The following is a 25,026-nucleotide window of genomic DNA, read 5'->3' as shown; positions in this document are numbered from 1 at the left end:
AAATGCATCTGTCATATATACAGACTTGCAAAAGTTGAAATATTATGTGGTGTTCTCACTTGCGGTTCTTAATTTTTCCTACTGTTACTTAATGTGAGTTTGTAGCTGAGACTCTTAAATAGCTTATCAACAAGGTCAGTGCTTCAAGGTCATTCATACTTGAGGATTTTTTCCATGAGAATCAGCTAATAATTCAGGGATGACATTTTTTTCCGATCTGAAAACACTGATAAGCTATGTCTTATAGTTCAAAATGCTAAGATATCAAGTTTCATGAGGATCTGAGATTGTTAGAAGTTAGGATAAAAATATTTTCAGCATTTTGAGGAACTACTCTGTGTTACTAAATAAAACTCTCATTTTCTGGCCATTTGGACTTGATGACAGGGGTTGGTCAATATGAGAAGTATTTGTAAAGACAGAAACATTGGTCTTCAAATTACAAAAAAAATATCTTTATAGTTTAGCTCTTTATTTAGAGGTTATATATTTCTTTTTAAGCAGACCCTATGGAATGAAAGATCTAAGTCAGGATGTTTACTCCAAAACGTGTCTGAAATAGGCATGATTTAGGGTGTCCTATTTATTGTTGTAGCAAAGTACAGTAGTAGAAAATTTGTAATAGCCAACATTAATATCCAGTGGGCTCCAAAAAAAACTTTTTTTTTTTTTTTTTTTCCCCAGGTCCCAACTGTTTAACTCCATGGATATCTCAAGAGTCTGAAGTAGCAGACCTCCCCAGTAAGGTGCTGCTTCATTATACACCAAAGGTATGAAACCATACATAATTTCCTTTTGTTTACATATTATACATATTTCTATTTTTATATGTTGGAATATGTTCTGGTAGTCTTTCCCTTTTTTGCTTTTGCTATTGCTGGCCGTTATAACGGTGAATATGCTGTTTTTAGTTTTTATGGGAAGATACAGACCAGTGAGAGCTTTCTTGAACTGCAATCCTGTGCAGGGTAATAAGATTTCTTATTTGCCAAAAGGACAGAAACTTCTTGTACAACTATGAATGCCAAATCTAAGAACATTAATTATGTTCCAGGTGTCCCAATTTGCTTAAATACTTATCAACACAAAGGTGCTGTCTCCCTCAAGTGTACTATGTGTTCAAAAACCTCGTGGGAACTTTAGGGATCTGTGATTCATTTCTGAAATGATACTGAAGCTCTTTTCTGCCCCTTCCCCCCAATAGGCCTGCAGAAACCCTATTTGTCTTGATCTGTCTGCAAATCTTTTACATGGAAGACTAACTGGAAACAAAGTAGTGAACTGGGACATCAAGGTAAATGCATACCAAATTATGCTGGCAGTTACTATTGTAATGCTAATGACATTTGGCAGACATAGCATGTATTTGTAATGAGAATTAACAGGTTAATGCTGTAACTGGAGCAATATTACGTTAAATATAGTGAGATGTTACTAGGACTTACTTAATGCATAGATAATGCATTAAGATTTTTGTGGCAGCGGACTCTAATCTGCGTAATCTGTTCAATGCATGTTGTATATCAAAAGCTCTTTAGGGGTTTCTGTCATGGTTTTCTTTCACTCTTAACCTTTGAATGAGATGGAGATTAGTAGGGTCAACTAACACTTGTGACTTTTGCTGCGTTAGTCATTTGAAAAAAACAATTAGGGAATTGTGAACTAACTTCAGTGGAAATCAAAGGGTAGAGTTAAAAAAAAAATAAACTTGTTATTTTTAATAGAGAATTTCACCCAGTTATCTTGTTTATCCCTAGTTTGTACTGGCAGTACTAGATGATCCCACATCAGAGAAAATGCCAAATACTCACTGTAGTGTTATACATTGTTCTGTCTCTACGTTAACTTTACAATAGTTTTTACTCATTGGCTGGTGTATTGGGATATCTGATTCTTGCTGGCTATGCAAATAATCTTTGTTCAATTTTTGCCCATATTTGCGATTATAGTGCCACTGTCAGGAGTACTGCAGCTTAAACTTCAACGTTTTCTGACTAAAACTGGTTTTAGTCTCCTGCTCAAATGTTACATTTTAATGAACCTATTCTATGGTTTTTGGGGTGTGTGTGTGGGTTTTTTTTTTTTCCTCTCCTAACCAACAAGTGCAGTCCCAACGTTTTTCATATTAATGTGGTTAATTTTAGTCTCATGGTGCTAACAGTTTTAGCCTAAATCTACTCTGTGGAGATAAAACTCTCAATAGCATCAAACCTGGTAATGAGACTTAGTGCTAGTGGTTTAGACCTTTTGAACGCTGTACAAACAATCATTGATGCTAATTGTGTCCATTAAATATTTTCTGTGCAAAATAAGATGGTCTTCTATTTGCAGTTTCATAGGGAGGAGGAGGAATTCACAAAATGCACACTTGTTTAATAAATACATTTGTGTACCTGTTTGTTTTAGTTCCCTGATCATTAGCATATATTAATATTAAGATCAGTCAGGCCTACCTCTTTGTATGAGGAAATTGAGTTACTTGCAGCATCGCAGTTTGATCCAGAAAGTGTCATGGGTAAGGGCTATTTTATTTAGATAGAACAGAAATGGATATACTCAATAGGTAGAATTTTGCTTAACAAGGTGTTAGTCTTTGGATTTCTTTTCCTTAAAGCTGAGTGTAGGAAAATTTCTTAGTAGAATACCACACCTTGAGGACAAATGTATAAACAAATAAATCTGAGCTTTTTGTGATTGGTGTGGAGTTAACTTTGTACACTATACAAAGCTGAGAATCAGTTGTAAAACTAATTTACAAGGAAATATTATCAGAGACCATACTGTGCATAAGTTGACTTAGGGAAATTAATATTAAAAAGACGCACTGTAGTTAGAGTTCTACGATAAGAATAGTTTGAGAAAACTGCTTCTTCTACTTGCCCAGTAGTGGGAAGGAGCGCAGGTGAAAAGGGTTTACACCTATAGCTGTATGGGAAAGCAGATTGTGAGTAGAAGTCTTGCTCAGGAGAACAGTGAAAGAACTTCTTACAAGCATAATGGGGGTTTGACAGTCTCCTGAAGGATCAGAGTGGAGGAAAAAGCATAAGAGCTTATTGGGAATGTGATGTGGTCTCCAATAATATTTCCTTGTAAATGAGTTTGCTAGTACAGTTGACTGTACGCTGTTCTTAAAGCTGAGAAAGTTAACTCTGCACTAACTATGAAAAGCTCACATTTATTTGTTCATACATTTGTCCTCAAGATGTGATCTTCTACTAACAAATTTTCTGTGCTCAGGAGAACAATTGGAGAGCTCATTACAAGCATGATGTGGGGTTTGGCAGCTTCTTGAGGAGGACTATTGAGGGAAAAAAAGCACACCAGCTGATCAGGAACTCACAAGAAGGTAGGCATGACCTAAAGGAGCTACAGCTACTGCTCTTTTGTAGTTCAGACAAATTCAGTTAGTTAACTATGTTAGTTTCTGTTTCCAGAAGTGACATGTCTGTGGTGCCTGTTTTTACCACACAAACACAAATGTTCATCCAAGAGAGAAATTCTGCAGATTTGAAAAACTCTTAAGTCTTTAATTTTGTTAAATTCTGTTTATTAAAGGGGAGGACACCTGGGCTGGAGGGAGGGCATTATGAAAAGACATACAGTGCATAGTAATAATTAAGAATATGGAAGGTGAAATAGAAGAAAAAGATGACTTTCAATACTTCTTCCTGAGATTTATGACTGGAAAGTGAGAGTGGTATCCCATGCTAATATACCAGCTAGCAAGATGTTTTTCTTTAGCTGTTAAAATTTTAGTTGTTTTTAGTGGGCTGAACTGGGCTATTTAACAGGTGTTTCTGGTGAGATAGCTGGTTACTGCTCAAGACCCTGATTTTGGAAGTAGCATTATGAATCACTTCTAGAGTTGTACCTAGAAATCTTGTGATTTGAATATTAAACCTCAATGCAAGGAGCATTATTTGAAGTGTCATGCTATGCCTGTTTGTGAGGAATAAGAGTGTTTTAGGAGACATGTTTTAAAGAGACTTAGGGTTGAGGTGTGTGTAATGTTACTTCAGGAAGGTCAAATTTCGTTTAAACTGCCTGAAGTTGAAATTTTGCCGGAGTGTGATTAAAATGTAGGTGTGTATAATCTTATTGCTTGCTACAAGTAACTTGGAAATCAAAAAAATCGTTCATCTCTGACTTTGTAGTATATTCAGCAGACGATACTTCACTATTTGCAGCCTTTGGTTTCTTGTGTTTTATTTTTGGGGGGGGGGAGGAGGGGAAGGGAATGTAAAAATGTGCTTTTGAAATGAGAAAAGCTGCGAAAAGGCATACATGTAATCACAGTGCCTAAAAGTTATGCAGATGTGTTAAATTCCATGTTATAAGCTAATTTTGAATTGGCATGAATGATTCATTTGTGAGTATGTAAGGTTCTGTGTACTTGGAATGAATTTCTTTTACATGATTTGGGGGATTTTATTTATGATTTTCTTCTGTTTTTCTTGATTTTTTTTTTTTTTTTTTTTTTAAGGATATGATCAACTGTATTGGTGGAATAAATGTGCTGTTTCCACTGCTGGAGCAGATCAGCTTTCTTGGTGAACAGTTGCCACGGAAGTCTGATGGTGAAACACTACCACCAGAGCTAGTTACTCCTGTAGAGGAAGACTGGGTGGTATTGTCATCCACAAAGGCATCAGGTAGGAAAGTACAGTTGAGATGAAGTCATTTTTAAGCTACGTTAAAGTCTGAATATGCAGTTACTGCATTTCTAATTTAAGAGGTATGTTTTCGAGTGTTCTGAGGAATCAGTGTTTGATGCAAAGCCTCCTAACATCAAAAGGTGTGACTTTTCCTACCACTTGAGTTCTGGGTCAGACTGCCACAGTAAGACTTTGCAGTATCAGATCAGTACTGTGTAGAACTTGGCCAAACTTTTCTTTTGTTAGAAAGATGTGCAGGCCCCTATCCCTTTCACACATAGTCAGATTCTAGTCTTCAAAGTAAGAGAAGGATGCTGTAACAATAGTGCTTTCTCTTCTCCTTTTTCTTTTTTTTAACTGTGCTAATATCATTAATTTGAAATGACCTCCAGTCTTAACAGACTGGAAAATCAGAACTTGCAAGAGAAAGCAGCAGTTTTAATTTCATGTATGAAACGGTATAGTGAATTTAAATAAGTATGTATTTCTCTCTTCCCCTCACTCTCCCCCCACCTCTCAATTTTTGCATATCATTGCTAGAAAGTATCAGTTTGCAACTTCAGAGGGAGAATATTTGCAAGATATTCAAAGAGATTGTGACTGAAAGGGGAGAAGTTTGTTTGCCCCAACCAGGTGAATGATGCACCTGAAGCAAAATTGGGTCACTTTGTTTTGGAAAGGCATAGAATGACTCACTCTGCATTGGAAAAATCTAAAGACAACCTACAGCTAGGGAACAAGCAGAAGAAGAGTTGGGAAGTTCAGGAAATCATGAGGAATATAAACATTTCTCTGCCTGCTCCTATGCAGTGGTGCCAGAATAAAACAAGAAATTTTTGCTACTGCTATTCTGTTTTGCAGAGGCACGTTTGGAGAAGAACATTGTTGCAACTTTCATCTTGATGATAAAACACTTTATTCAAAGACACCATGTTAATCAAGAAAATCTCATTCACTCCCATGGAGTTGCCACTCTAGGAGCCTTATTACAGAAGGTATGCAAATTTAAGAAATACCCTTCTATAACGAATGTTACGGATGATACCTTAGTTATGTGGAAACACGCTTAATTTGTCCAGAAAGTGAGGGTCTTCAAAGGTTTGCTTGATTCTGAAGTATGTTTCTGTGGTTTGGTACGTGAGAGAAGAGGATTAGTATAAGTAGGTGTAATGCTTCCTTTCTGGATGTTGAGGGAAAGGTAAAATCTATTGACTTTTTATAGTACATGCTTCTCTTTTGCAGAGAGGAAAGGTATGTACCTTCTCCTCAAAGGTGTGAGGAGCTGGTCTTGGTCTGCAAAGTGAAACGATGTTTTGCCTTCCTGTTTAATGTTCTGTTGTATTTGTTATAGATGCTGTGTTGCGTAGCTCTTCAGACTAAGCTGATTTTTTATCTGTTTTCCTTTAATGGGAGCAGCTATTACTGTTAAAGAAGAGTCTGAAAATTGGTTTCCATTTAAAAAGTGGAAAAGTTTGGGTATTCAGTATATTGACTGCTAACACTGACTTATTTTTAAAGGTGCCAAGAAACTTGATGGATGTGAACGTGCTGATGGCTGTACAGCTGTTGATAGAGCAAGTCTCAGTGGAAAAGAACATGCAGCTTTTGCAGCAGATGTATCAACACTTACTGTTTGACTTCAGTATCTGGAACAGTGGGGACTTCCCCTACAGAATTGGTGAGCTCTTGGACTGGGGGAGCTGCAGGAGATACAGCACATCTTGTTTGGCACAAATCTTTAAGTTCTAATGGAAAACTTTATACTTTAGGGCACATACAGTATCTTTCCACAATCATCAAAGACAGCAGAAGGCTCTTCAGAAAGAAGTATGGTGTGCAGTTTCTTCTAGACACACTCAGGATTTATTATGGGTATGAGTTTTAAGTCTTCTAACTGCTCCTAGTTTGTTGCTTGTAGCTGTTAGTTTTTCTTCCCCCATCCTCCTAATGAGAATCAAAAAATAAAACTGAAGGTTAGCTCTAGTGGTTGACTTCACTCAATTTTATGGAAAAATTTATTTCACTTCACTTGCTACTGTTCCTTGACTTAGACTTCTACAACCGGATTATATAAAATTTGTGGCAATGATACTAGAAATGTTTGGAAAAGTCACTAACAGAAAATTGGAAGGCTTACTCTCAGTAGTGCAAGTTAAGTCGTAGATCATTGTCATTGAGGGTTGCTGTCATTATTGACACTACTGTTCTTTTAAGTTCTTGAAATATGAAGTAGACATTTTAGGAATTTAGAATGCTAGCATTCAATCTCAATGATAAAGTTGCAACAATTTTACCTGCTTCTGAATTTTAGTTACCTCATTGAGGAAGACTGGTAAGAGATTTCTTTTTTAGAGATCTGTATCCAATCAGGACAAACTTGCATTTCAGGGCTTTTATAATCTTAAAGCCTGATCTGCTATTGCTTATTACTACTAAGTTGCTTTTCTTCACTAAAAATGTATAGATTGTGCCATGATATCAAGGTAGTAAAAAAAAATATATATATATATATATATATGAAACTAGCACAGTCAAACTGCTATTTTTGAGTCATGAACTTCCTTCGTTTGCTTTTCTTGTCTATTGGTGTTTAGGAGTGGCTGTAAGGACAGTGATTTGACTCCTGATGACTTGAAAACAATAAGGACATCCCTTTATGGACTGATCAAATATTTTCTGAGCAAGGGTGGAACACATGAAGAAATACAGAGCATCATAGGATATATAGCTGCCACCAGTGAAGAGGAACAGGTATTCAGTATGGCTTAAACTAATAATCTGAACTCTAAGTGTTTTAGTTTTGCTTTTTATATTTGGAAATCTTGCATCTGGTCTGCAAGAAGGAAAAGAGACCACAAGCAAACTCTTACTCAGATATGTGGTGCTATTCAGATATAGTTGAAGCAGGTCATAGAAGCAAACTGGAATCTTGACAAAGTGCTTTGCAGCTGGCTGTATTTTCAGTGGTTATGTTTCCTCTGAAGAGGAGAGAAAGCATGTAATGTGTAATATTGGCACTGAAAGAGTTTTCTTAGTTTACTTAACTAAATGACTTGGACTTTAAAAGGATGAGAGGTTTTAATGACATTATTTGTCTGTTTTCTAGATAGTCTTAAAATTTGAATTTACCTTACAGCTCTGATTATAGTTTGATAGTGTTTGGTATATAGGAAAAGTCTTTCCAAAAACAAAATCTGATTTTAAATGTAGTAACATTAAGCAGATCAAATGTTCGTTTTTATAACAAGTGATGGGTGAAATTTAAAAACCAAGAAAAAACTTCTGCCAGACAGAGCATGAGGTCTGCATGAATTGCGGATTAATTTAGTTGTCTTAATTTTGTAGCTCTGTGGAATTTTGGATGTTCTCTTCAGCCTACTTCATTCCAGCCCAACCCCAGACCAGCTTTTTTTACTGCTTTTTGAACCAGGAAATGCTGATATTCTTTATGCTCTGTTATTGCATCAAAGATATTCTGACAGGCTGAGAGAACTTGTGTTCAAGGTAATAAATTAAATTATATGTTTTTAAATTAATTGAACGTAAACTTGAATTTGTCAACAGTTTGACCGCAGAAGTGTATACATTTCCAAAGATAGTCATTCAAGGTTTGTGTATGTGTATTTTCCTCTTTCTACTGCTGTATTAGCTAGATGTTATCTTTTGTTGCCCTAGTCACAGTGGAATTAGTTTTCTCTTGAAGTCAAGTATTAGAAGTTTTGGAATCTTTATAAAGGAGATTTGGTTTGAGTTTGTGTTTAAAGTTTGCTTTATAAACTATGGACAAGTGGTTGTCCCATGCGACAGCACAAGAGGCAGTGGGCAAAAACTGAAGCACAGGAAGTTCCCCCTGAATGTGAGGGGGAATTTCTTCACTGTGAGAGTGACGGAGCACTGGAGCAGGTTGCCCAGAGAGGTTGTGGAGTCTCTTTCTCTGGAGATCTTCAAGGCCCGCCTGGATGCAACCCTGTCTAACATGCTCTAGGTGACCCTGCTTGAGCAGGGAGGTTGGACTAGATGATCTCCAGAGGTCCCGTCCAACCCTACCGATTCTGTGGTTCTGTGTTATGTCATACACAATTAAGTCAGAGGTTTGGATGCTCTGTTGTAGTTAAATTGTATTTGTCTGTACTATTTTCCTGCAGATTGTGGAAGAGATGTTGAAGTGTACTAAAGTCTATGAACGGAGTAAGCAGCGTATGAGACTCAGAGAAGTGGGATACTCTGGACTGGGGCTTCTTTTGAATGAATCACCAGTTTCTGTTTCGTTCATTAAAAATCTTCTTAACCAAATTCTGTGCGCAGGTAACTGGAGATGTGTTGTGCTTTGTAAGTTCTTGCTGGTTTTTAGAGGTGAACATATTTTGAGGATAAACAACTTACCTTATAAGGCTACACTATTCAGTGTCCTTATTAGTCTCAGCTAATGCTTTTTTTAGTTTCCTAAAGTTTGTTTCTTTTACTATACCTGGATAGAAAGGTGAGCTCCAAGGCATTTTTTAATACTTAGTCATTTAATTCACTTGCATGCTGACTGATTTTAATTTTATTTTTCTCACTCCAGATGCTGTTGTGAATTATAAAGACCTCATAGCTGTAGTGCATCTGGCTCATAGATCTGATGTAAATGTCAGAGTGGCTATCTGTAGAAAGGTTAGTTGTTGTCTTTAAAATTGGAATACTGTCCTTTACACCTATAATCAAGATGACACACTGTACCACTTATTTATTTGGGGTCCAGTGGCTGTATTGGCTGCTGCTGCTATTTTTTCTTAGCAATGACTTGCATTTAAAAATGAAGCCGATCTGTCAGTGTTGAATCTTGACTGCATGTTTTTAAAAAGCAAAGTCTCTCTAATGGTTCTCAAATAGTATGCATTTTCTACAGGTAAAAAGTACTGGACTCCTTGAATTACTGACTTTTCTCACAAGACGCTTAAAACCATGAATGAAATTTTGTTCATATTCTTAGAATGCTGTATCAAAATAACATATTATGTTTCCGAGAGTAGTTTGTATGGAAAGAAGACATAGGGGAGAAATGGTGACTTTGCTCCTAAACTGAGCTCTGTCTGGCTCATATCATTGGTAACAGCAGTACCAAAAGAGACTGTGAGGCACTGTTGTCTAGCAGAGTTTTTCAAAGTCACCCTAGAGCAAGGAAAATACTATCAATGGCTTGCTGCCAGCGTGTATGGCTTTTTTAAGTTATCTGTTATTAGTTCTTATCTGTGTATTTTTGATTTGCTGGATTGCTTTTTAGTTGACTAGTTGACTGGGCAGCAGTTATAATTGCCTTTTCTGAGAGTTGTTTCAGAATGGTGCCTGAAGTATGAAGTCTTGCAGGTTACCCTTGGTAGCCTTTTTCTCTGCTCCTGAGAAACTTTTTATTTTTTACTTTCTGGCAAGCTCAGTAAAATTTTACACAAAGGCTTTAAGTTTTAGAAAATTGTTTGTTATGCTAAGAAACAAAAGAACGCATTTTATGCTTTGAGGAAAAGACTGTATCTACAGTAACTGGATCCAGTTACAACAGATGTGGTGTCTGAGTGGTCATTCGTAACAAAAAATGAAGATGCCTTTTACCTACTCAAATCCATATAGTCTTTGGTTTTTCACATATGCGTTTCCCTTGAGTATAGTTGTTTGACTTGCATGCATGCTTTCTGTTACTGATTGTGACTCTTTTTTAAGGTTTTTAAAAAAATAAAAAAGCTGTAAGATTATAAAATGTCTAATTTAAAAGCTAGAATGAATATAATTATATACTAAAACATGAACGTATGGGTTATTTTTGCCAATCTGTAGGTTTTGCATCTTTTGCATTCCCAACCAGAAGCAGCACAACAGATTTCTCAGCAGCTGGGGTGGCAGGACACTTTGATTAGACTATTCCTGAGAGAAAACTCTGTCCGAATTGGCCTCAAAGGGAACAGGGCTGATTCTTCAAGGGAAGAGGAGAAAAAGCTTCCTGCTGAAGAGCTTCAGAAACATTATGCTGATAAGACAGAGGGAGAAAAAGTTGGTAGCTTTGCCTCTGTTAATGGTTTGTTTGATCAGTGGAGTTTGGAAGATAACAAATCCCTGGATGTTCCTGCTCATTTCTCTGTTATGCCACTAGAAGATGGCTCTGCAGCAGACATGTCTTTTAGGTCAGAGGAACGAGAAGAATTGTGGCACAGTAACCCTTCCCACTTGAGTTTAGATTTGTCCAGTGTTGACTCTTATGAACTGGCTGATACTGGGAATCAGATGACAGATAGCCTGCCCAGCACACCGTCACCTGTAGAGAACACAAAACCATTCTGTGGGCAGCCTGACAAGGAACTGGTTGTCATAAATGATGTGGATTTCACCACTGATCTGTCTTTATTTGAAAACCAAGGAGTAAGTAATTCTTTCCCTATGTGGTTGGTTTCTCCTAATGTCTGTAATGATTTATTTTTTTCTAATCTCGCAGATAGAATGATTATTTTCTCTTCTGCCCCCACACCCCAAAGGAAAGCAAACAATATAGCTCTGTTATAGGAACTTACTTCTGTAATATGTCTCCTTTTTTCATTTATTGGTTGGAATAGATTTGCTTTAATCTAGAATAAATAGAATCATAGAATAAATGTTTCTATGTTAAAATATTATTTATCTTTCAAAGGAGGCAAGCAGCAGGATATCAAGGATATCTAAAGGTCAGGGTATAAGTTGACATGGTATGTATTACAAATTCTGGTGAACCATAGTGTTTTATTTTTGCATTTTCATGTATTTAGTAATTGGACTTTAGACTGCAGTTTTCAAAACTGGTGAAAGGTGCAAGCATTTGCACTGTGATGAGTGAGAAACTTTGAAGGTTTTTCTGGACCAGAGGGTCTGTAAATACTTCCTTCTTTTGCAGGGGTGTGATAACGAACTCATACAGTTACTTACAGACATCCTGGTGTGTATAATGTGGAAAGGCCTTGAAAGATCTGATGATGCTGCTTGGATTGAAAGAGGACAGGTGTTTTCTGCACTGACCAAGCTGGGAATAGCTAATGAATTGCTGCAACCTTCTGATGAAATAAAGCTCAAGTGGGTACAGTTCAAGGAGAGATTCCTCCCTTTCTTTTGAGGAAACAAAGGAAAAAAGTAAGGGGAGTTAGTGAAGTTAGTAGCAGGATGGCGGGGTGAGACTCCCATCAGGGTGTAACAACTTTGCTTTATCTTCACATGTATTCTACTACCTATTTAGTAGCGTAACATGGCTCTTGGGATTTGAAAACCTGTATCTCTGATTTCATGAGCTTCTCAATCGCTTTTACCTCATTGGCTTATTGAGTAGAGGACACGTGTATCATTGCGGACTGAAAGATTTAATTAAATACTTAATTGGATTTTTTTAAAAGCCACTTGCACTCAGAACACGTAATAATTACTTTGGGATTTTGTTTTCCATGCAGCTTGCTGGAGAAGATGTTAGAATGGTCGGTCACTGATAACAGAGATTCAAGAGCTCTTCCTATGCATGTTGAAAATGCCTTCCGGCTCTTGCTAATTGTACAAGATTTCCTTCAGGCGGAAGGACTAGTTAATTCAAATTTATGGACAGAAAAGGTACATAACTACATAACGGAAATGCTTCATGTAGGCTGATATAGTAATGAAAGTCAGTTTGGATAACGTCATTCCTTCTGAGCATATGTTTTTAAACTAGATGTTAAAGAGTAAGGGTTCAAAGTGGAATAATTAGATTGCCTCTTAATGAGAAGAAATTTTATAAATACCTAGCATAGGGAATACAGTTGATACTGTAAATTAAATATGCCCATAGTGGTAGTCATTACTGAAAATCCAAGTTTCTTCAGACTGGAGAATTATTCAACAAATGCAAGAGCTGATGCAGCAATGCCAGTAGTAGCCTAAGCAGATTTTGCCGCACTGGTAAGCATGTATGACTCATTGTGCATGTCCTGAATAAAGCAGCTGCCAAAACCCTGCTCTTTATCACAAGCTGAGGTGGGGAATGTCACTTTTGGGTTTTGACCCATATTGGAGTAGCATCATTTTTTTTGTATGTCTTTCTGCACAAACTCGTGATGAATGTTATATGCCCGGAGAGTCAGAAACTTGAGGGCTTAGGCAGAAAATGACCAGCAAACACAAAGTAGTAAGATAAAGGAGCTTTCTGTCTTCCCCTGGCTGTTTACTGTAACTTATACACCAAAAAGGCAGGAACCTATAACTTGCCTCACCATTTACATTATTTCTAGCAGTGGTCCTGCTTTTTTTTTTTTTAACTAGCTGAGCTATGTCATCTCTCTCTCTTTTTTTGAGGCTGAAGGAAAGCAGAATTAGATGTAATTCATCATTCATGATAAATCCATAGAAAACAATGTTTTTAATTTTTTTAAAAAAGGTGTAATATCTTGGAAGTCATTAATATTGAGTGTAATTCCTAAGCTGTTCTCTAGAATGTCTGCTTATAAACAAACAAAATTTAATCTTAAATTTTTGATTAGTTTTTGTTTGGTTTTGAGTCTTTCCTACATAGAGGTTTTGCCTTGTATGGTGATCTAGCTTTATGGAAATCTAATTAGAAACTAGATCTGAACTTTGCAGCGATGGTAGCTGTGCTTATTGCTATCTTTAAATCGAAAATAACATTAATTTCATAAATTATTTTCCATTGTGTCTGGGGAGAATTTAAACTACTTACTATAATACAATAAGCAGAGAAGCTTTCAATATGCTGCAGGCATTCTTGAGAGTCTGAGGATTACTATGGGAATAGCTTTAAATTCAAGTGAATTTTAAGGGAATGGATGAAGATACGTTAGTTTTAGGCAAATATGTCTTGATGGTAAAATGCACAGTTTGCTTTGTGAGTAGTGTCCTTTTACCAGAAGTTATAGATCACCCCCCCCTCCCAAAAAAGCCTCCTAACTTTTTAAAATTTTGCTGTTATTAATTTATTAAAGTAGTGGTCATGAAATCAATTATTTATGAAAGAAGCTTTATTTTCCTTCTTGGGGCACCATACATATTACTGTTACTGGTAAAATTAAATTAGCATTGCACTTGCATAAAATAAAATATGAAGGAAAAAAATAAAAACCAATAGTTATTGAACTAGAAATTGCAAGCTGATGTGATTTCCATGATATTAGGAATAACGTCTTTTTTCAAAACTAGTATCCTGCTTGTCATGTCTATAACTTAAAACAAATGGCACTTCCTGAAGATAAATTATAGGAAAAATAAGTACATGCTGTATGCCTGCTTTTGGCTTTATTCAAGGAAAATACTTGAGCTAACATACTAGGCTAGACAGACTTGCAATTGAAAATAACTTCAACTGATGGATTGAATTGCTGTTTTCCTGGGTAATTTCTTTTTTTGAGGGGGTAAGTTAGAAGTGTGAAGGCAGCCTGTTCTTCAGCTCTTTGAAGTTGCTCTCTCTTTAGCTGGAGTAGTGTCTGATAATTTCTGACTTGCTTTACTTTGTGGACATCTTTTACAATAGCTCTTGGAAGAACTAGTGACTCTTATGGATTGTCTGTCAATCTGGTACTCTGCTGGCCCAGAAGCAATCAGACTTTCACAGGTGCAAGTCCAGTTGCTCCTTGGTTTCATTGCACAAGATAACTTACAGGTTTGTTAACAAATTCTTGCAAATACTGCATTTGAAGTACACATGGTTGATAAAATTGCTATGGTTGATAGGGGAGCTGTTCACACTAGTGAGCATACTGATGTCAATCTTTAACTTTTCTGTAGGCAAGATGCTTTTAGCAGGTCTTGCCACCTGCAGACTTGTTCTGCAGTCATGTTTGTGTGCATGTCTTGAATGAGCTAGAGGGCAAGTCATTTGAAGTTGGAGCTCTGTATAACTGGAAGTAGGATAGTGATTCTGATTGTGACTTTTCATTTCTACCATCAAATGCACTTATTAGCTGTTCCAGGTTTATACAGATTAAACGCTTATGAACCTGAGCTGCTCTGCCAGAATCAGCGTTCAGTACAAAGTCAGCAGAGTTGTGCCTGAAATAACGAGCCCTTCAGTGGAGCTATGATTGCTAGCTTAGGTACTTAGGCCCGTGGTGGATGTGTGTGTGTCCTTAGCCTACCTCAGGTACAGCCAGAATATGTACATACACCTGTGTTAAAAGGTAAGTGCTCATGTAACTATTTTAAGGGTGACATTCTTTTGTTGTTGTTGTTTGTCTGTGCAGGTTTGTGCTATGGCAGCAGCCAAACTAAACACTCTTCTTCAGACTAAAGTAATTGAGAGTCAGCCTGAAGCATGCTACCTCCTGGGGAAGCTGGAAGGCATCCTGAGTAGATCAATTGAAGAGAAAACTGAAACATACTCATTTTTGATTCCCCTTGTTCGAACACTCGTATCCAAAATATACGAACTTCTGTTCATGAACCTGCATCTCCCTTCATTGCCGCCTACTAATGGCAGTCCCTCTTTCTTTGAGGACTTTCAAGAGTATTGCAGGTCTGATGAGTGGCAAGTTTATATTGACAAATATGTAAGTAGGAGATATTCTTGGTTATATTTTTTTTTCTTCCTCTCTTTTTAGCCAGTAAAGCAGAGGAGATGTATTTAGCAATTATACTGTTTTTTTGTTTTCTTCTGGTGGAACCCAGATTATTCCAAATATGAAGCAGTATGAAGACAACTCATTCAGAGATTGTCATGAGAGTATGGCACTTTATTGGAAAGGTTGTTATGAAGCATTCATGGTGAATATGCACAGGCGAGACCGGGAGAGAGGAGAAAGCAAGCTGAAATTTCAGGTAAGGTTTTGAGTTTTCTGTGAGCAACTTGCACTGTTTCAGGAATCATCTAATAGATGGAGAAACTGAATTCCAGGATGATCTAATCCTAGTGATTGCTGGTAGATTGGTAGTTTCATGGCAGATATTGGCAATCTGTGTACTCTTGTAGGATATGCTTTTTAATTCTTTTTTTCTTCTATTTGAGAGTCTTATCTGTAAGCAGAGGTATTCCAAGACAGTAAGTATTTCTTGTAGTACAGCAACATTGAATTTATGCTCAGCTGTAAGCTGCATCTTTTTGTATTCTGATTTTTTTTTTTGTTCTGAATTATTAAAATCTCTTGATTTAGGTTTATGTTTTTTTAATTCTAAGTCAGTACTATGAAAACATTTATAACCTGGAATTTATTTGAACTACTCCAATGAACTGCTCAGATCCAATTTTTCCATGCAATTAAACAAGAAAAACTCTCAATCTTTCTATATGAAGTTCAGATTCTATTTAGGCATTGATTTTAATGGTTAATTACAGCAAGTGTAACAGGCAATTTGCATTTCCCTTTTTTTCATTGTGTCATATTAAGGATCCTTTGAGTAAGTCTTTTCTGCTCAGGTAACTAAAGATAGAATACAACATCAATGACATTCCAGAATGCGAGAATTTAAATGAAAGTCCTCCACATTTATCAAATAGGGCTGCCAATACTGACTACTTTTCTGATTATGAAAAACTGCTTCCATATTGGTTCAGCACTAGTAATTCCTTCTTTACAAATTAAGTCAATGTATTGTGTCGTTTCCTGCTGTACTAAGTTCTCCTAAACTTCTCTCACAAGTTTTACCTTAAATTTTCAGACGCTTACTGTTAAACTTTTTTGTTCCTGCTTAATTTGAGAATTCTGTTCTTACAAGCAATTTTTTTAATGGTCTTTCAGGAGTATTTTGTGGAACCGTTCAGCAGAAAGGCTCGCCAGGAAAATCTGCGGTACAACAATATGCTAAAGCAACTTAATAGTCAACACACAGCTACTCTGAGGCAGTGGAGAGCAGCCCAGCTTTACTTGCTCTCTGAACGTGGTCCTTGGTCTGAAAAGTAAGAGTGAAATTCTTGAATCAAACAATCAGCTTAAATGCTTACATGATTAGCTTACTGCTTCGTATGATTAGAACTGTAGAACTGTGTCAAATTGACTTGGATAGCCATTTTGGAGACCTAAAGTTGTTACTGAATGCATCTGCATTTAATTTTCAAAATTTAAATTTTGAAGTGTAATACTGTACAGGGTACATGAGTATTTGCAAGATGATGGAGGTCAATATTTCTCTTGAAAAGAGAGAGAGAGAGAGAGAATAGTCTTATTAATAAAGAATTTGAGTTCCTGTGCATGAAATTTAAATTATGACATTTTGTTTATCTTAGCTTTCAGAGTTCTGGTTAAAGGGATTTTTTTAATCTTAAATTGTCATTTACCAAAAGTGTAAACAGTCTGTAAACAATACTTATTTTTTTATTGAAATACAGCAAAGTGTTTAGGATCATCAGAGCTACAATATAAAATACAGAATAGCATGCAGTTTACTGTTTTCATGTTTTGTAATGTATGGATGAGGGATTTCAGTATTTTTCTAAGTATGCGTTCTGTTATAATCACATCCTAGGTAGTCACCTCCTTTTAGTCATTTTTGTGAATATCTCATTTTCCTAGGAAACAGCATCCTGTTCACTGGAAACTTTCAAATGTGGAAAATTTTTCACGTATGAGGCTAAAACTAGTGCAAAATTACAACTTCAACTGTCATCAGGATGCTAGTGACCTGAGAGACAACTTAGGTAAAGTTTTATATTGTATTTACTTGGTTCACTTGGATTCTTGAGTCTTTAGTGTTAATTCTGTGTATTTAAGAATCAGTCTCATGTAGATACTTAAGTGTTGATTTTCTTTGTTTTTTCCTGTATACTAAAATGTGTCACATAAGAGCAGAGTGCTTTGACCGGAAATAGAATCTTCCATCTGGGTAAACTTCATTTTCTCTTGTTCAACAAAGTGGGTATTTTAAGCTTTTTGAATGTTCCTTTTCTAAAACTTAGCAAGCGTGTACCTTCCTTGCATAAGATCCTTTTTTAAAGAAAAGGAAACAATTAGATCAGAGTAGGCAGACAGTATTTGTTTAAAACTTTTTTTTTTTTTTTTTTTTTTTTTTTTTTTTTTTTTTTTTTTTTTTTAGAGCTGATGATTAAAATGTGTAGATATGGAGCACTTTGTCTAAAGTATGCTGAACACCTGAATTGCCAAGGCATAAGACCTCCTTTAAATTAAGAGTCCTGGATATCAAGACTCAAACCAAAAAACAGCCCACTCGTTGTAAACGCAAATGAACAAAAAACAAATGAACTATATTTCCAGGAAACCTGCATTCTGTAACATATCGGTTTTGCCAAACACTACAAAATATTCTATTGGAAATATGTACTTTAGAAGTACTAATACTCAATTCTAATGTGTCCTCCTTTTGTATCATTATGATTTGACATGTATTTTGATATAATTTGGGAGTCTTTTTAAAAATATTTAGCTTACCCTCAAAAAGTATTTGAGAAGTCTAGTTGCTGTTTACTCAATTAAAAAAAAAAAAACATTTAACAGTAAAAGACAAACTCCAGTAGTTTAGCTTTCCAGAGAAACTAGAGCAAAATATTTTCTGAGTTAAAATGCCTGTCGCAATAGGTGTGCATCAGACACAGCCTTCTAGTGAGTCTTTGCTTCTGGAGGTGGTGAAGCAGGTGAAAGTGAGTGACTTGGAAGATGATGTGCTTGAGCTGCCAGAAGAAGACACAGCAGTCAGTGCCACTATGTAAGTACAGCATGGAGCAGCTGAAATTTGTTTCTGTACTGAGGATGAGTAGTAGGGAAACTGCTCCTGAGGTTAAGTGATCGGCATACAAAGCTTTCTTCTTCTTTGGCCTATCCTTAACTCAGTGCAATCCAGGGCTTTATAATAGTTTTGAACAGCAGAGAAGTTGCTTTCAGGTTTATCATTAGAAACAACAAGACATAAAGAACTGCAGGAAAAAGAGGGCCTGTGTGTATTTGGTGCAGAGTGGATGTATGAGAGGGTCCATTAATGATTTTCTGCTCCAGGTTGGTCTGAAGCTAAAGAATTACTGAGGTTTTTTTCTGTTGTGCTCCTAGGCAGTAAGCCTTAAGAGGCAGCCTTCCTCGTAAAGGCACAGACCAGACGGGAGTCAGCTCATGTCCACAGGTGCCGGGATTGTTCCCTGCAGCATTGGTTGCAGAGTGCAGATGTCTGGTTGGCTGGCTGTAAACCTGTTGGAGAGCATCTCTATGTTTAAGAGTATTGCAGGAAGGAGACCCTCTTTGCTTCTTATGTGCCACTTCTGTAGTTTAATAAGTAAAACAAAGAGAGCAAATGCTTCACTCCAGTAACTGAACATGTGCTGTGCAAAGTTATGTGTCTGCACTGCTGAATTCCAGTGGAGATAGGGCACTTCTCCCAAGCGGTCCTCATGCTGAATGTTTGTGATGTGTCATCTCTGTAGATCTCTGATCAACCTTTATTTCAAATATCTCTGAAGACAACTTTTAGTCTTCTGAACCTGGACACAGCTCTGCTGTAGGCCAGCATTGATTTAAGTTTGTAGCACTTCAGTAAGAAAGGTAAATCTAGCCTTATATTTCATAGTTCAGAGGAGGTCATGTCCATCTTGTCTGAGACTGAAATAGCATGCCTGAAGAGCAATACTGTAAAATGATGTCTAGTAGTAGAGCTTGAAACATCCATTACTGCTGATGGATGTTAGCTTAAAATCATTGATGATATGCTTTTAATGCCATTCAGATAGAATTATTTTCTGAACTATACCTTTTAGGTAAGAACTGTCTGTCTGATCTACTGAAAACCATAACACTTGGGGCTTTTTTGTAGGGATGAGAAGGAGGAGCAAAGCCAGAAAGAAAAGTTAGTATTATCTGAAGACTGTGAACTCATTACAGTAATTGATGTGATACCTGGCAGGCTGGAGATCACTACCCAGCACATCTATTTCTTTGATGGTAGCATTGAAAAAGAGGAAGGTGAGCATGACCCATAATATCTTTTCTTCTCAATGCAGTTCAGCATTCTATTTCTAGTAGACTGATCTTGATTATTTTTAAGAACGAGTACTAAACTAATTATGAAGAGATAAGTTTATGAAACTCTACTTTAAAGTTGAACAGTTGAGCATTAAAAAAGTGAACTGGACTGTTTAACCAGTGGCTTTTTTGCAAGCAATATATTAAGAAGCTGCCCTTTTTGGAATTCTATGCATAAAAGTGTCTATTTGAGCCTGTCTAAGAAACCAGAGAGCTTTGGTTCATTCTTCTGTCAGCAAAACACATTTGTAATGTTTTTGATTAATTGAAAAACAATCGAAAAACTCCATCCTCAAATATTTTCTGATGTCTCTCTCTTTCAGTAGAACAATATTTGAAGTTAGTAGCATTTTCCTACCAAAATGATTAATCAGGCAACATATTAAATTTGCCTTTTTTGGAGATGACTCTGGTATGATTGGTAATTATATTACATTGTGTGTCTGAAGGTTTTTAATACATTAATCAGAGTGCCTTTTCTAGGGGTAGGTTTTGATTTCAAATGGCACCTTTCACAAATTCGAGAGATACATTTGCGTCGGTACAACCTGAGGAGATCAGCCTTGGAGATCTTCCTTACAGATCAAACCAACTATTTCCTCAACTTCAATAAGGAGGTATGGATTTCCCAAATTGCCCTGATGTAGTAGCCGAAGTGTCAAATTTTAGTTCTCTGATGATATCCAAGTCTGGTGTTTTTAGTAATACTATAACATTAACAGCAAAATGTTTGTTAGATGTAGCTGCTGTGGGTAATGAAGAATAGCCCCTGGAAACTTGTCTGGTATCTAGAAACTGAGTAACTGAAAAGATAAATAAAACAAGACTCTAGGTTTTGTAGCATTAAAAAGATGTAGGAAAAATACTCTAACATTTAGATTACTACTGATGTAATTTCTTGATATGCGCATCTTTTTAAATCTTCTGGACAACTTAATTACAAAACAAAGATTATTTTACTGTAACATTGGAAATATTAAATTTTTTTGTTTTCTGTGATGTAGAATTACTGAACTTTTTTCCCTCATGGGTAATGTAAGTGATCCTATGTCTGTGGGGCAGAGATAAGTATGTGAACAAAGACTGGGTTACATACTAGTCGGTCAGTTCATGAATATCTACTATAAAATGACTTTTTAGAGTGAATAAATTTCTGAAATAATTTTGTAAGGAAAATATAGATGTGTTTGAACAGCAGCAGTATTTCCTGGTATTCCCACTTTCGTAGGAATAATAATAATTCTGTATTGTGTCCACACAAAGGCATTTTATCACATGTATTTGCCTTTACATCCTGTAGCTTGAGGAAAAAATTTTATATAGCAAGAGCTAGAGATGTTTAAAAATGTAACCATATTCTCTTTATTTCAAAATTTAGTTAGAACAGTTATTTACTTGTTTGTCAGCTTCAGTCTCTAAAACAAATATTTTCATATTATTCTCTAACAGGTGAGAAACAAAGTTTACAGTCGAATTTTGTCGCTGTGTTCTCCAAATGTTTCTGGGACTAGATCTCCACAGGAACTCTTCAAAGCTTCAGGTTTGATGCAGGTGGGGGACTTCAGCATAAATGGTCTACAGCATTCCACTGCTTTTTGAATGAGAGCTTTAAAATTAGGTAGTTTAGGCCTTGAAATACTGACTTTTCAGTATTTGGAAGGCAGCTGCCAACTTCTGTATCCTCAGTCTGGCCTCTGAAATTTTGCATGAATGTTTTTGCAACTGCAGTGTTTTGTTTACAGTCAGTGAATTTATGCCATTGGATAAGAGCCTTGCTCTGGTTTGGTTATGATAACTGTTCCAACAAGAATGGAGAATGCGTAGGAGAATCACTTATTTTTAGTGTGTGGTTTTGAGTGCAAATTTTGGAACTCTTTCTCACTGCACATGCAAATAACTTTCCTTGTTATCTTTTTATCATGGGGCTTTCAGCAAAATATGAGTGAAGATCAAGCAGGAAGTGTGGTCTTGAGAGAATTAGTAATGTTGGCATTAAATGAAATGACAAAATGTCTTCATTCTCCTAAATTTTTCCAACTAAGTGTGGTAGATTTGTTTTTTTTTTTTTTTTTCTTGCATCTCATTATGCCACAATATGGTGTTTTTCTAGGAAGGGAATGAGCTTCATGGCAGAATTAAAATATTGGGATGTTTTTTCTCCTTGTCCTTGGGCCTTTTCTCTGTTGTTGTTTTTCTTTAAAACAGAAGGAAAACAGGTAGAGCTGTGTTTAGAAGGGCTCAGTGTCTGTGTGTAGTGTAGTGGAGAAGTTTCATTACAGAAGGCACTTTCTCCGCTTAAATACACAGCATGATAGCTTTTATCCACGGGGAAATACTGTTAGTTTACAAATTCCTCTACCATTAACCAAGAGGAGTACAAGTCAGAAATAATGTTTTGACCTTAGAATTCTAACAGATTTCTAAGTTCTGTTCCTCTGTCCTCAGCATGTGTACTTGTTGTCCTTTAATCGCTTCCTCGCTTGCTCCCACTTATTTTGAGGCAGGTAGTTGTCTGCTGAATTTGAAATAGTGCTGGTGTTAATCAGGGACATAGTTTCAAAGAAATACAGATAGCACAGTTGCTAAAACAAAAGAAAAACTAACTGGGTTATGAGAAATTAAATCTGGAAGTTCATACCACAGTTAGTCTTGTGCGTTTTGGTTACCAGTACTCTCCTCTGGCAGATAAATACTGACAAGACAAACAATTTGCAGTAACAGCAGCTTTGATATAACACCTTCCATTGTATCTCTTTTTCTTTGTCTTTCAGAAATGGGTAAATAGAGAGATATCCAACTTTGACTACCTTATTCAGCTGAACACAATGGCAGGACGAACTTACAATGACCTTGCTCAATATCCTGTGGTAATATTAAAAAATAGACTTATTGTTGCTGAAGGTGTGATTTTCTTTTTCCTGTTTTGAAAGATGCATCTTTAGTCTCAAATGAACCTGTGATTTTTGTCTTTTCTAGTTCCCCTGGATTTTACGGGATTATACTTCAGAAGAACTGGACCTAAATAATCCTGCTGTCTTTAGAGATCTGTCCAAACCCATTGGGGTGGTAAATGAAAAGAATGCTAAGGCTGTGAAAGAGAAGTATGCATTTGAATGCTCAGTTATATATCTCTGTTTTTCCGAGTCTCCAGGCCAATAATACTTTTTTTTTTTTTTTTTTAAGGCAGTAACATTGAAGTTTTTAAAAGCTATTTTTATATTGTCACAGATGTATTTGCAGAGATTGATTCTTTGTTCCTTGCTGTGCTCAGGTTACCTCTTACAGCATGGAAAGGACAAAATTTACTATTGTAAGTTTTGGGTTGCTTTTCAGATGTGGGTGTGATAGACTTTAAATTCAGTGTTCTTACAGCTTTTCATGGTCCAAAAGCTTGAAAAGACATACTTTGTCTGTTTCAAGATAAGAAATTTGAGATCGTGTTGATGAGCTGAGTTTCTTCTGCTGTAAGGCATCATTGATCAGATTCCTAGATCTATGCTTCCTGATCTTTTTTTTTTTTTTTTTTCCCTAGCATAGGTTATCATTTTTGAAATATACTGTAGCTCAGCTGCTTCCAGCAACTCCTCTGTAACTAGGAATGACAAGTACTTACACCCACGTGTCAGTGCAGTGTTCTTTCCTTTTTGCTAGTGTGGGGAGTGAGTATACTGTCATGCCAGGTTGCACTTGTCAGGCTTCTTCCAAAACTAGCTTTCTTCAGAAACTCTGAACATGGAAAATTTTCTTTGAATGATTAGAGGCTATCCCTAACTGAAATGAAACTGGTTCTCTGGCACTATGTAACTAACTTTTCCTACTAGCTATGTGACATCAGCTAGATGGTGGCACAATACTGGAGACAGTTTGCCAGTAGAAAAGGAAAATAGGCATAGATTTATTTTAACACTCTTAATTGTATCCTGAGGCAGTCGCACACACACCTTTCTTTTTTCTTCTTGTCTTGAAGGAAACTGTCACAGATCCCTTCAGTAAAAAATAATCAGCGTAGGGATGTGATTTTTTTTTCAGCTGTTGTGTGAAGTCTTGCTAAATCGTGTCTGTCTTGCCCTTTATCCAGTTTCTGACAGCTGATAGCAAATGCCTAGGGAAGAAGGCAACAGGTATGCAAGGAGTGATCCTTCATCTGGTGTAGATTTCTGACTTTCTGTGATCTGTGGCTTAGGGACTTTGGGAGCCAGAATTTGAATCCTCATGTTAAACAGAGCTTAACGTATTTTTTAATGCATGTTCTCAAATTATGATGTATTCTTTCAGTCCTTGTCTCCAGTTAATATAATCAGCTATTTATCAGCTCTAGTTCTCAGTTGTATTTATACTTACAGTTTTTGTTCTTTTTAGATATGAGAATTTTGAGGATCCCCTAGGGATAATTGACAAGTTTCATTATGGAACACATTATTCGAACGCTGCTGGTGTCATGCATTACCTCATTCGGGTAGAGCCTTTCACAACGCTTCATATCCAGCTTCAGAGTGGCAGGTAGGCTGTGAGCAAATAAGCAGTGTGTTTCTTACCATTTAAACAAGGGAAGGGTCAACGTCTAACTTACCTTTTCTGACCCTCAGGTTTGACTGTGCAGATCGCCAGTTCCATTCCATTCCTGCCACCTGGCAGGCACTCATGGACAACCCCAATGACGTGAAGGAACTTACACCAGAGTTCTTCTATTTCCCCGAGTTCCTCGAAAATCAAAATGGTAAACTGATTGCTCAGAATGTAGTGCATAAAAAAATCTTCTTGTATTCTCCAGAAAAAAATTGTCAACTCTTTTGTGAATGCCATGGAACACTTCTCACTTAAGCTTTATAATGTGCTTGTTGTAGAAAATATTTTCATCATCATACTGGCCTCAAACTGTTCAGTAGGACACTGGATGCAGTTAGCAACAGCCCAAATGATGTTTAAAATTCTGACTTGCAGCTTGAGGATGACTAAAAATAATTGTCTCCCTAATCCATAAGAAGATAAAAATGCTCATTGGGAGGTTAAAAAGGAGTTTGCAGTAGTTAATGATTAAATAGCTTAGAAAATGTAATACAGTTTAAGTAGTATTATTCTGCCCATTTTACTGGGTTTCTTGGGTAGTAGTTTGGGGTCATTCTCAAACATGTGAGAACTCTTATTTGTTCTAGGAAACCACCATGTCTACTGCTTGTAACAGTTATCTTCCAATACAATCACGTGAAGTTAGAGCCATGTAAGGTTTCAGTACCCTTCAGAAGAAAAATATGGCTGTTTCACTGCTATAATGTTAATTGAAAAAACATTCTATTTTCTATGAGACTCCTAGTGGTTTTCCCCGTCTCATTTATTGCATAGAGAATTCTGTTTGAAAAAACAAATTGTAAGTTTGTACTGCTGATGCTTTAGTCTGCTAGCTGCAATCTGCTAGAGTTCTGAATTGTAAAATGTCCAAATCATACTCTGAAAAG

The 25,026-nt window shown here is 36.5% G+C and overlaps 1 protein-coding gene across 7 annotated transcripts in view; it reads left to right on the top strand.

The window, feature by feature from the left end:
- Positions 1 to 25,026, top strand: part of NBEAL1 (neurobeachin like 1) — a 92,169-nt gene that overhangs the window by 47,204 nt on the left and 19,939 nt on the right. For 5 of the 7 annotated variants that reach the window (XM_062578616.1, XM_062578615.1, XM_062578618.1 and 2 more), the window contains 27 exons: positions 685 to 770; positions 1,205 to 1,294; positions 4,484 to 4,652; positions 5,517 to 5,650; positions 6,174 to 6,333; positions 6,425 to 6,527; positions 7,250 to 7,406; positions 8,001 to 8,159; positions 8,801 to 8,960; positions 9,220 to 9,308; positions 10,464 to 11,042; positions 11,548 to 11,723; positions 12,092 to 12,245; positions 14,155 to 14,283; positions 14,864 to 15,169; positions 15,288 to 15,437; positions 16,355 to 16,512; positions 17,126 to 17,250; positions 17,397 to 17,435; positions 18,146 to 18,272; positions 19,365 to 19,513; positions 20,057 to 20,190; positions 21,023 to 21,124; positions 22,345 to 22,440; positions 22,550 to 22,674; positions 23,933 to 24,073; positions 24,160 to 24,290. In XM_062578616.1, the coding sequence (XP_062434600.1) occupies positions 685 to 770; positions 1,205 to 1,294; positions 4,484 to 4,652; positions 5,517 to 5,650; positions 6,174 to 6,333; positions 6,425 to 6,527; positions 7,250 to 7,406; positions 8,001 to 8,159; positions 8,801 to 8,960; positions 9,220 to 9,308; positions 10,464 to 11,042; positions 11,548 to 11,723; positions 12,092 to 12,245; positions 14,155 to 14,283; positions 14,864 to 15,169; positions 15,288 to 15,437; positions 16,355 to 16,512; positions 17,126 to 17,250; positions 17,397 to 17,435; positions 18,146 to 18,272; positions 19,365 to 19,513; positions 20,057 to 20,190; positions 21,023 to 21,124; positions 22,345 to 22,440; positions 22,550 to 22,674; positions 23,933 to 24,073; positions 24,160 to 24,290 (4,128 nt within the window). The remainder of the gene's footprint in view (positions 1 to 684; positions 771 to 1,204; positions 1,295 to 4,483; positions 4,653 to 5,516; positions 5,651 to 6,173; positions 6,334 to 6,424; positions 6,528 to 7,249; positions 7,407 to 8,000; positions 8,160 to 8,800; positions 8,961 to 9,219; positions 9,309 to 10,463; positions 11,043 to 11,547; positions 11,724 to 12,091; positions 12,246 to 14,154; positions 14,284 to 14,863; positions 15,170 to 15,287; positions 15,438 to 16,354; positions 16,513 to 17,125; positions 17,251 to 17,396; positions 17,436 to 18,145; positions 18,273 to 19,364; positions 19,514 to 20,056; positions 20,191 to 21,022; positions 21,125 to 22,344; positions 22,441 to 22,549; positions 22,675 to 23,932; positions 24,074 to 24,159; positions 24,291 to 25,026) is intronic. The other 2 variants (XM_062578621.1, XM_062578620.1) reach the window with 1 other exon arrangement.

Source organism: Rhea pennata, chromosome 6, assembly GCF_028389875.1.
Source record: "Rhea pennata isolate bPtePen1 chromosome 6, bPtePen1.pri, whole genome shotgun sequence".
In the NCBI taxonomy this organism is placed as follows: Eukaryota; Metazoa; Chordata; class Aves; order Rheiformes; family Rheidae; genus Rhea; species Rhea pennata.
This window is presented reverse-complemented; position numbering and strand designations above follow the sequence as displayed.